The sequence below is a fragment of the Felis catus genome, chromosome B1 (assembly GCF_018350175.1).
Source record: "Felis catus isolate Fca126 chromosome B1, F.catus_Fca126_mat1.0, whole genome shotgun sequence".
Taxonomy (NCBI): Eukaryota; Metazoa; Chordata; class Mammalia; order Carnivora; family Felidae; genus Felis; species Felis catus.
The window spans coordinates 43,571,715-43,584,305 of NC_058371.1; the positions used below are offsets into that span (position 1 = coordinate 43,571,715).

Genomic DNA, 12,591 nt, shown 5'->3' on the forward strand with positions numbered 1-12,591 from the left:
AGGACAAAAAAAATTACATGTAACAGATATAAGGTAATATGAAACAAAAATAAAAAGCTGATATTGCTGTATTCATATTTCAAAAATGGGTTTGAGAAGAGAGATGATCTTTCCCAATTTCATAAATAAGGACTCTGACTACCAACAGCTGAAAACCTTTAAAAACAGCTATCAGGAACTGCTTTAAGTACTTCTCACAATCAACATGAAAGATGTCACTGGAAGAACATGAAGAAATATTTAAATATGCCAAGAGTGGGGGGGCGGCTGGGTGGCTCAGTTGGTTAAGCATCCGACTTCAGCTCAGGTCATGATCTTGTGGTTCGTGGGTTCAAGCCCCACATTGGGCTCTGTGCTGATAGCTCAGAACCTGGAGCCTGTTTCAGATTCTGCCTCCTCCTCTCTCTCTGCCTTCTCCCTGTTCCCTCTCTCTCAAAAAATAAATAAACATCAAAAAAAAAAAAAAAGGTTTTTTTTAATATGCCAAGGAAACTGAAAGCTTTCCCACCAAGATCAGGAATATAAGGATGCTTGCTTTTACCACTGCTATGCAACATAGTACTGGAAGATCTAGCCAGAGCAACTGGACAAGAAAATTATGGAAATAAAAGACATCCAAGTCAGAAAGAAGTAAAACTACCTCTATTCACAAATAACATGATCCAATGTAACAGAAAATCCCAAAGGGTCCACAAGAAAGCTACTAAAGCTAATAAATGAATTCAGCAGAGATACAGGAAGTAACATGAACATGCAAAATCAGCAATGAAAAATCCAAAAAGGAAATTAAGAAAGCAGTTCCATTTACAATAGCATCCAAAAGAATAAAACACCTAATAATAAACTTAACCAAGAAGGTTGAAGACTTATATACTGAAAATTACAAAACACTGCTGAAAGTAATTAAAGTAGACCTAAATAAATGCAAAGACAACTGGTGTTCATGGGTTCAAAGTCTCAACACTGTCAAGATATGTCAATACAACCCAAAGTGATCAACAGATCCAACACAACACCGATCAAAATTCTGCCTTTTTTGCAGAAATGGAAAAGTACATTCCCAAATCACATGGAATCAAAGGGGCCTTAAATAACAAAAAATCTTGAAAAAGAAGAAAAAAGTTGCTGGACTCACAATTTGCAATTTCAAAACTCATTATAGCTCTACAATAATTAAATCATGTAGAACTGCCATAATGATAGAAATACGGTCCAAATGAACAGAACTGAGAGTACAGAAAGAAACCTATACATCTATGGCCAACTGCTTTTCCACAAGGTGCTAAATCCACTCAATGAAGAAAGAATAGTCTCTTCAACAAATAGGGCCAAGACAAATAGATTTCTACATGCAAAAGAATGACATTGAACCCTATTTGATATCATATACAAAAATTACTCAAAATGGATCAAAGACCTAATAATAAGAACTAATATCATAAGCCTCTTAAAACATACAAGTAAATATTCATGACCTTGGATTTGACAATAGATTGTTAGATATGACATCAAAACACGAGCAATAAAGGGAAAAAAAGATAAATTGCACTTCATAAAAATTAAAATCTTTTGTGCACCAAAGGATCTTATCAACAAAGTGAGAAGACAGAATGGAAGAAAATATCTGCAAATCATGTATCTGGTAAAGTGTTAACATCCAGAAGTTCAAAACATTTGAAGTAATATCATATATTTTTTAGGGATATATGCATATGAAAAAAAAGGATATTATCCTAGTATTCCCTAAAACACTCAGAGGAACAGTGTTTACTTTTCCATTACTGAGACAATTAGGCCTATTGCAGAAGCTCAGCACTAGGTCTTGGCCACATGCCCTAGGGAAGCCAGGCATTAAAAACAGAAAGATAGCAGACACAGAAAAACACAGTGACAGTATAGATCCCATGTCATTTCCCAATCTTGATTTCAGGACAAAGCATTCCTAATGTCTACATATCTTCTCCCGACTTCTCTGAGCCAGGGACCCTACCCAGAGACCACACTCTTAAATTATAAAGAAATCATCAATGCTTATTTCTATATCCATGTAACAATAATTTTTTTTCATTTTTAGCAATGTGATACCATAATAAATTTTGTTTGTCTGAAACTTACAGCTTCTCTGGGAGGAGTCACTGAAGAAACAGGTCGAGGAACACTCGCTGGCTGTCTAGAAGCTTTCGCTTGATTTTTGCCATCTGATCTGAAAGAGACAATTACTTTTCAGCCAAGGTAAGATTAGAACATTTCTACATGATATGTAGAAAATGACATTGCATTTTTTCAAATATAGAATAATGATGTCTGCAGTGGTGGTAATGATGATCATGATGATAGTTAAAACTTTTATGGCACTTTTAACCGCTTTCACATATTTTCAATCCTTACAGCACTGGAAAGTTTTGTTAACTCCACTTTACAATTAAATAAACTAAAATTCTAAGAAACTATAAAATTTGGCCAACTAGGCCAGTGTTTCCAAACTTTTCTCTTCAAGCGTTCCTAAAATCAAAAAGCAAATGCATATTCTTAGGCTGAAACAAAATGTTAAGTAGTCACTCTAAAAATTAGGAAGTCCAAGAGGAGCAAACAAGCTAGTTGGAAAGATACCAATTAAATTTTAGACATGCTGAGGTAACAGCAAGTCAGCTCAATAGAGATGCATCGGAGAGAGCTATGATTATGGAACTAAAATTTCAGAGATGCAGACTGGAGAATTATCTATGGATTGGTCAGTTTGAGTGTGACAGGAAGTAAGAGAAAGAAAGAATAGGAGATAAATCTGTTTTAGAATACGTTAAAAATTAAAACTCACATCAGAGTACTCTATCAAAATATATTAAATAAGAAATCATTATCATGATAAACTATTTTTATTATAATAAAAACTCATTTTTAAATAATTACATTATGCTAACAATGGACTATGGATTTTGTTAATAATCTCCCATTTAATCCTCATATCAACCCTAAGAGACAGGTAATATTATCCCTATTTCAGAGGAAATAAACCAAAGTTCAGAGAGATTTATTATTCCAGTTCACAATTCTAGCATATGACAAGCTAGATCTTAGATCTGATTACAAGGCCAGTATGCTATATGTTATATTCGAACATGCTAGTATGTTCTATTCGAAAGCCAACATGTTAGAAGTGATAGTTGAGAGACAGTCGTGCAGGAGTCCAACACATAGACCAGAAATGTCAGGTGTCTGAATTATAATAGCCCTTCCTTCCATCAAAACTAATTTCTTAAAAACTTATGATTCACAAAATAGGAGTGCATGGTGATTCAGCCGGTTAAGCAACCGACTTTGGTTCACGTCATGATCTCACTGTTTGTGAGTTCAAGCCCCGCGTTGGGCTCTGTACCGACAGCTCAGAGCCTGGAGCCTGCTTCAGATTCTATGTCTCCCTCTCTCTCTGCCCCTACCCCACTTATGCTCTCTCTCTCTCTCTCTCTCTCTTTCTCTTAAAAATAAACATTAAAAAAAATTATAATTCACAAAGTATGTTTTTAGTATTAAATATTCTTCCTTTATGAGAACTGATACTTGAAATATATATGGAAAAAAATTTTTGACATTTACATTTTTTATCTTTCACCCATATTTTAACATCTAATTAAGAAGCTCAAGTCAGAAGCTATAGCCCCAAATTATACTTACCCGACTATCAGAAATCAATGTCAAACAAATGAAGCCTAAGGGCCATTTTCAGTAGCATACAGGCTGGTCATTATAATCTTTTCCCTCACCATTATAAGAGGTGGCTGAATCACCACTATCCTTTAACCTCTGCTAATTATGTCAAAAAAATAGAAAGAACCCTTAGAACTCTATTTTTAAACCAACCTCTATGATATGACTGTCATCATTAATAATTACTTTAAATTCTTTATTATGAATTTAAAAGAAAAAAATTTAAGTACTCATATGTTTGTGATCTCTTCTTTCTGAAGTAGCTTTTCCATAGTTGATCTCTTTTGATGAAGACAAAAGCAGCAAACACAATAAGGGGAACAATTACAAAGAAGAATACCAGAAGTCCATCTCTCAATGCAGTACTCTTTTCTAGAGAAAAGAATTTTATATTAATGGTCATTAAATTAGAAGTTAACACATATTAACTAAAACATACTAGGTGATTATAAATGTTTTACATTAATTTTCACATTGTTCAAAAGTCAAACTGACAGAAACAATTCATTGAGAAGTCTTGCTTATACCTCTTCCCTAACTACTTCATCTTTGCCTTTCCATTAGATAACCACTTTCATTAGTTTCTTACAGTATTCCTTCATGCAAACATAAGCAAAAATAAAGTATGCTTTTATTGCCAACCCTTTCTTACACAAAAGGTAGCATATCATAAACACTATGGAGCACATCATTTTTTTTTTTTTGCTTCTATGTACATCTTCCCAAACCATACAGAGGACCACCTCATTTTCTATACAGCTATACAAAACTCCATTACAAGGATGTCCTACAGTTTATCTAGCCAGTGCCCTACCGATACTTTTATTTTTCCTATCTTTTGCTATTCTAAAAAAAAATGCTATAATAAATAACCTTGTACATATATCATATCATATTGATACAGCCATATGTATAGAATAATTTTGCAGAAGTAGAATTGCTGTATCAGAGAGTAAAGGCATTCATCATTTTTTAAGGCACTGTTAAACTGTCTGCCACAGCGGTGGTTACAATTTAGTTAGCATGCCAGCCAGCAATATATAAGAATTCCTCATTGTATCACCCGTAGAGTCAACCTTCTGCATTTTTGCCAACCTGTTAGGTGAAAAATTGTATTTTATATAATTTTAATTTACATTTTTTTTATATTATGAGTAGAACAACTGTTCATGTGTAAGGAAATACTGTATTTCTTTTTCTATCCAATCTATTTTTCTATTGGACTATTGGGTTTTTTTCTTCTCAGTTTCTAAAGGTTCTTTATACATTAGGAAACTAGCTTTGTCTGTGATATGAGTTGGAAATATTTTTCCTATGTTATCATTTGTCTTAGGATCCAATGCTTTTCTCTATGCATACATTTATTGTTTTTAGGTATTTAATTTTATCAATATTATTTTTTATGGTTTCTAGGTTGTAAGTCTTATTATAAATTTTAAAAATTCATTAATTCATATTAATTTGATATATTCCATGTTCTTTAGGAAAAGAAAAAATATACTAAATATAAACAGCAGTGGTAAACTATAAAGTTGTCTATAAAATATTAAGTTTATAAAAGTACCAAAACTTTCTGTTAAAGCTTGTATGAAACTACATGAAATAGAATTCAACCCAATTAAAAATAAGAATATAAAAAATTAAAGTCAGTTTGATGTCTCATTTCATACTTACTAATGAGTAGACAGAATTTAAATTAAAGCAACCAACACTGACAAGGTTATATTGAAACTGATACCTTCATACTATCAGCGACATTAACATAAATTCATTTGGAATTGTGGTCAAGAACCATAAAAAGGATTATACCTTCAACCTAATAAGCTCATTACTGGCAATTTATCCTTCAACTGGAAAAAATGCATAAGTATTAGTATGTTCTCAGTGCATATCAAAAACTTAGAAACCTAATGTCAAATAACTAGAAAACAGCTAAGTCACGTTATAGCACACCCACTCAATGGAATGATAAAGAGCCACTGAGGTCCATACATAGTTCCAACTTTCCACTTCTAGTCAAGATGGAATAACAGGGACCAGACTTATCCTGTGAGCTAAAATAACCAGAAAACCAGGCAAAATACATTAAGCAACAGTTTTCAAGACATTGGGCACATCAGGTAACAAAGAAAAGTAATCCCTGAGAGAAAACAAATAAGGTGAGCTTTGCTGCTCAGGGAAAGCTAACAGATCATAATAACAGTGAGGGAAGCTCAGTGGTCTCCTTGAATTGAGGAGATGGAGCTGGTTGTCTGAGGAGGCCAAGGCAGCTAGAGTTCATGGAGCAAAGTACTGGACAGGAGAGCTACACAGACAGAACTTAAAAATCTGCAAAGGGCCCCTCTCAAATATTTAGTTGAGTACTGATCAATGTATGCATGTAAAGAAAACACCTGAAGCCAGAGAAAGAATCCTCTAAAAGGATCAGTGGGAACAAACCACACAGGTCACATAGAATGAGGAAGAGTGCTTCTTCCTACCATTCACAGTAGAAAACTTCATCATCAATGTGGCACTGAGTGGAATAAACAGAAGGCTTTTTGCCTCAGTAATGGGACAAAATTACCCCTAGACTAATTGCTGTTCAAGTCCTGCTTAATAGAGCTTAAAAGCAAGACCCAGAAGGATCAAACTATGTCCAAGTAACATCAGCACTCAAGAACAAAGTTCATCAATAGAAATCCCAAAATACCTAGTATCCAACAAGGCAAAATTCACAGTTACTGGCATCCAGTTAAAAAAAAAAAAAAAATTACTGGGCATGCAAAGAAGAAACATATGACTCAAAATGAGGAGAAAAATCAAGAAAATGATACAGATGATAGGATTAGTAGACAAAAACACTGTAAGTTATCATAATTGTATTATAACTATATGTTCAAGAAGCTAAAGATTGAACACGCTACGTAGAGATATGAAAGTAATGAAAAAAACTAGAACTTATAGAAATAAAAACTACAATGTCTATGATAAAAACACACTGGATGGAATTAACGGCAGATCAAACATCAGAGAATAAGAGTGAATTTGAAGAATAACAATAGACTATTTGAAATTAAATACAGAGAATAAGGAATTTTAAAAAAAAATCAAGGCAAAACAGTGAAATGTTAAAGAACTCCAAGTAGCCAAATATATATGCAACTGGAGTCCTGAAGAACGGGAAGAAGAAAGACAGAAAAAAATATCTGAAGAAATAATGATTACAATCTTTCCAAATTTGAAGAAAACTATAAAAGCACAAATCCAAAAATTCCAACAAATCCCAAACACACCAAGGCACATGATAAGCAAATACTAAAAACCAGAGATAAAGAGAAAATCTTACAAGCAACCAGACAGTGAAAAAGACACCTAAAAAAACAAAAGACCAAAAAAGAAAAGATGATGGCCAATTTCTCAGGAAAAGCAATGCCAAAAGACAATGGAGCAACATCTTTGAAGAAGTAGAAGAGGGAGGGAAAAACTGCCACCGTTTCATAATATAAAGTTAATAAATGTAAGTTAATAATAACTTTACCCAGTTATTATTCAAGAAAGAAAGCAAAATAAAAACTTTTTAAGATACACAAATGCTAAAAGTATTTGTCACTGGTAGAGCTGCATTACAAGAAATGTGAAAAGAAGTCCTTCAAGCAAAAATCGAATGATACCAGATGGAAATACAATTTTCAGAAATGAAGACCACCAGAAATGGTAATTATGTGGGTAAATATAAAGACCTTTTCTATCATTTAAGCCTCCTTAAAAGATAACTGTTTAAAGCAGAAATAATAACAATGTATGGTAGGGTTTATAACATATACAAAATATGACGGCAATAGCACAAAAGCCAGGAGGAGAGAAAGGGAAGCAACGGAGTGAAGTGGAAAGTATCACATGAAGCGGGACTGTGATAGAAAAATAGCAAGATGATAGATTTAAACCCAAACATCAATAATAAAATTAAATGTAAGTGGTCAATGAGGCACCTGGGTGGCTCATTCGGTAAAGCGTCCAACTTCAGCTCAGGTCATGATCTCATGGTCTGTGGGTTTGAGCCCCGTGCTAGGGCTCTGTGCTAAGCTGCTCGAAGCCTGGAGCCTGCTTCAAATTCTGTGTCTCCCTCTCTCTCTGCCCCTCCCCCGCTCACACTGTCTCTCTCTCTCTCTCTCTCAAAAATAAATAGCATTAAAAAAATCTTTTTAATTAAAACAATAATAAATGTAAGTGGTCAAAAGAACTCAATTGAAATGCAAAGATTGGCAGACTGACAAAAAAAAGCAAAACCAAACTATATCCTGCCTACTAGAAACCCACTTTAAATACAAAGACACAAGTAGATTGAAAATAGAATGAGAAAGGATTTCCCATGCTGATTAATCAAAAGAAATCTGGAGTAGCTATATTAATTTCTAATTGCAAAGCACTGAATATTAACAGGTATAAGGAGAGCTACTTCATAATGATAAAGGGATCAGTTTGTCAACAGAACAGAGCTTCACATTACATGGAACAAAAACTGACAGAACTTCCATGACAAACAGGCAGATTCACAGTTATAATAATACCAGAGATTTCAATATTCTTCTCTCAAAATTGACAGAACAGGTATATAGAAATCGGTAAGGAGATACAAAACTTAAACATCTGTCATCTAACATGAACTAATTATTTATAAAACACTCTAACCAATGATAGCAGAATACACATTCTTTTCAAGTGTACATAAACTAATTATTAAGATAAACCACAATCTGGAACATAAAACAAGTTTTGGAAAATATACAAGTATTTGAGTCATATAAACTATGTTCCTGACTACGGTGTAATAAATGGAAAATCAATAACACTAAGGTATCTAAAAATCCCTCAGATACTTCAAAGCAAAGCATTTTTTAATAACTCATGAGTCAAAGAAAAAAAATAAAAATACATTGGAAGTTAGGTTGAGATGAATTAAAACAAAGGCACAACATATCAAAATTAATGGGATACCAAAAAAAAAAAAAAAAAAAAAAAAAAAGAAACACCAGTTCTTAGAGGAAAACTGATAGCACTACAACACCTATATTAGAAAAGAAAAAAAGGTTTTGGGGTGCCTGGGTGGCTCAGTTGGTTAAGCGTCCAACTTTGGCTCAAGTCAGGACCTCAGGGTTTGTGAGTTAAAGCCCCGCATCAGGCTCTCTTTGCTGTCAGTGCAAAGCCCTCTTCGGATCCTCTGTCTCCCTCTCTCTGCCCCTCCCCCGCTCTCTCACAGGAGCACTGTCTCTATGTCTCTCTCAAAAATAAATGAACATTAAAAAAAAAAAAAAGCAAAGCAAAAAGGTCTCAAATCAATTACCTCATCTTTTACCTTAAGAAACTAGAAAAAGAACCACAAATGAAACCCAAAGTAAGCAGACCAAGAGAAAATATTTACAAAGGATATATGTCAGAAAGGACTTGTATCCAGAATAAGGAACTCAAGAAGACAACCTAACTAAAAACCGGACAAAAAGATTTGAACAGACACTTCACCAAAGAAGATATGTGGATGGCAAATAAGTGAACAAAAAAATGTTAATCATTAGTAATCAGAGAAATTCTATTACACTAGAAGGCTAAAATTAGCCATCTGCTAGAAGGGCTAAAATTAAAAAGACTGACCACACCAAGTGTTGGAGAGGATGTGGAGAAATTAGAGCCCTCCCATGCAGCTGGGGAGAATATAAAGTGGTACAACCACTTGGGGAAACAGTTTGGCAATTCCTTAAAATGCTAAACATAAGCACACTCTATGAACAACCATTCTACTTTGTAATTACCCAAGAGAAAGCAAGCATATATTCTCACTAGGAAGATACTGGTGAACAAGGAGCTCATTCATAGTCTATCAGGGGAAAAAAAAAATTAGTAACTAATTACTATAGAATGTGATAGTGCTTACAATAAAAGGAGAACAAATAAAGAAAGCACATTTATTCAGATTTACACAGTCAGGGGAAACTTTCTAGAGAAAGTAAGGTATAAACTGAAGTCTGAGTAGCAATTAGCCAAGTTTCTACAATGTGACTATAATACTGTATGAAGACCAGAGGTAAAAGAGTAGCCTTTTAAAGGAAACAAAAGCAGTTACAATGTCTTTTTTTTTCCTTTTAGAGAGAGAGAGAACACATGGGAGACTGGGGGAGAGGGGCAGAGGAAAGGAGAGAGAGAATCTTTTTTTAAATATTTACTTATTTTGAGAGGATCAGGAGGGCTGGAGAGAGAGAGAGAGAGAAAGAAAGAAAATCTCAAGCAGGCTCTGAGTTGTCAGCACGGAGCCCAATGCAGGGCTCAATCCTACAACCCTGGAATCATGACCTGAGCCAAAATTAAGAGTCAGACACTCAACCACTCAACCCTCAATCAACTGAGCCACCCAGCCGCCACAAGAAGTTTACCATGTCTTAAGCAGAGTGAAAGGAGGGAAGAAAGTTAAGCTAGAGGCAAATCATGCAAAGCATTTAAGCCAGGTTAAGGATTTCTGGACCTCATTCTAATAGCAATGTAGAAGCACTGAATTTATTTGTTTATTTATTTATTTTGAGAGAGAGAAAGAGGGAGGGGGGGTCAGAGAGAGAGGGAGAGAGAATCCCAAGCAGGCCCTGCACTGTCAGCACAGAGCCCACGTGAGGCTCAAACTCAACCTGAGCCAAAACCAAGAGTCAGATGCATAACCAACTGAGCCGCTCAGGCACTCCAAGAAGCACTGAATTTAAAGCACGACACAGACATAATCAAAACTAATTCTTGACGAAAAACACTAAAATTCTGTAATGTAATGGAATATTTCAGTTATCAAAAAGTATGACAGGGTGCCTGGGTGGCTCAGTAGGTTGAGCATCCAACTCTTGATTTTGGCTCAGGTCATGATCCCAGGGCGTGGGATCGAGCCCCACATCAGGCTCCACACTGAGCATAGAGCCTGCTTAGGATTTTCTCTCTCTCTCTCTCTCTTTCTCTCTCTATTTAGATCTCTCTCTCTCAAAAAAAAAAAAAATTAAATTACATTAAAAAAAGAATACAGGGGCGCCTGGGTGGCTCAGTCGGTTAAGCATCCGACTTCAGCTCAGGTCACGATCTCGCGGTCCATGAGTTCGAGCCCCGCGTTGGGCTCTGGGCTGATGGCTCGGAGCCTGGAGCCTGCTTCAGATTCTGTGTCTCCCTCTCTCTCTGCCCCTCCCTCGTTCATGCTCTGTCTCTCTCTGTCTCAAAAATAAATAAACGTTAAAAAATTAAAAAAAAAAAAAAAGAATACAATCTTGCCATTTGCAATGACGTGGATGGAGCTAGAATGTATTATGCTAAGCGAAATGGAGAAAGACAAATACCATATGATTCCACTCATTTGTGGAGTTTAACCAACAAAACAGATGAACTTATGGGAAGGAAAAAAAAGAGACAGAGAGACATACCATAAGAGACTTTTAAGGTGGGTGGGGAATGGGTTAAATGGGTGATGAGTATTAAGGAGGGCACTTGTTTTTGTTTTCTTTTGTGTTTAGAGAAAAAGAGAGGGCACAAGTGGGGGAGAGGGGCAGAGGGAGAGAGAGAAGAGAATCCCAAGTAGGTTCCATACTCAGCACAGAGCCCAACACAGGGCTTGATCCCACAACCCTGGGATCATGATTTGGGCCTAAATCAAGAGTCAGATAGTCAACTGACTAAGCCACCCAGGTCCCCAAAGGAGGGCACTTGTTATGATGAGCACTGGGTGTTATATGTAAGTGATGAATCACTAAATCCTACTCCTAAAACCAATATTACACTGTATGCTAACTACCTAGAATTTAAATAAAATTTGGAAGGGAAAAAAAAGAGTACACTTACCGTGATAGACACTGAGTGATGGACAGAATTGTTAAATCATTATATTGTACAGCTGACACTAATATAACATTGTATGTTATACTTGAATTTTAAAAAATAAATATAAATTATAAAATAAACAGCTGAAAAATAAAATAAAATAAAATTCTGTAAAGTAGTATGAAACATGGATTACAGGAAGCAAGATGGGGAAGAGGGAGCCTAGGTAAGAGGCTATCCTGTAAGTCCAGACAAGAAATTGAAGGTAATGAATAGGGATTTAAAAAAAAATGGAAACATTCATGAGAAATTTAGGAGGCAGAATCAACATATTTAATGTATAACCAATGTGGGAAATAAGGGAAAGGTACAAGGATGCCCACTTTCTGACATGGGCTACTGGACAATCACACTAATTTTCTTCTATATACTTGCCATTGTATGTAGGTCCGCTGTCCACACTTCCTCCATATCCTTTAGTCTCACAATTTGGGGGAGCCCAGCCATTATCACAGTGACAATTCTTATTGCTATTACATACCTTCAAAACAATAGAAAAAAAAAAACCACTTTGGTTAATTGTGAATTGGTTAATTGTGAATATCTACATCATAAACTCAAGAATGGAAACCAAGAAAAAGGATGAAATTCATGCAAATCCACAGGCACTCACTCTTTTTAAGAATGAAAAATTTGTCAGCTATCTAAATTCCCCAATATCTAAAAACCTAAAAATCTTGGGAAGTCTCACCTAACCCTCACTGAGAAGTCTCATGATTCAGCACTAGTTTCATGAACAAACCAGAAGAGAGTGTTACCTACCCCATGTCCATGACACTTTTTCTGAATATCACAGTCATAATTCAAAACGGAAGCATTTACACACTGGAAGTTTCTACAGATCTGGACAAAAAAAAAAAAAAAAAAAGAAGAAGAAGTAATGAGTAATGAGTAAGGAAAAACAGAACACATTAATCAAGTGCCCAGAAAAGAAGATCTAGGCACACACTATTTCACAGTGACTTTTTTTAAACTTTCAAGGAATAGCTAACTTTCATATTATATATTTGAAAATGT

At 35.1% G+C, this 12,591-nt stretch overlaps 1 protein-coding gene across 2 annotated transcripts in view; it reads right to left on the reverse strand.

Moving 5' to 3' along the window:
- Window positions 1-12,591, reverse strand: part of ADAM9 (ADAM metallopeptidase domain 9) — a 145,243-nt gene that overhangs the window by 6,001 nt on the left and 126,651 nt on the right. Inside the window, exons 17-20 of one of the 2 annotated variants that reach the window (XM_003984768.6) lie at window positions 12,337-12,417; window positions 11,950-12,055; window positions 3,933-4,074; window positions 2,116-2,203 (exon numbers count right to left, since the gene is read on the reverse strand). In XM_003984768.6, coding sequence (XP_003984817.1) covers window positions 2,116-2,203; window positions 3,933-4,074; window positions 11,950-12,055; window positions 12,337-12,417 — 417 coding nt within the window. Of the gene's footprint in view, window positions 1-2,115; window positions 2,204-3,932; window positions 4,075-11,949; window positions 12,056-12,336; window positions 12,418-12,591 lie in introns of those variants that run through there. The other variant, XR_006596512.1, reaches the window with a different exon arrangement.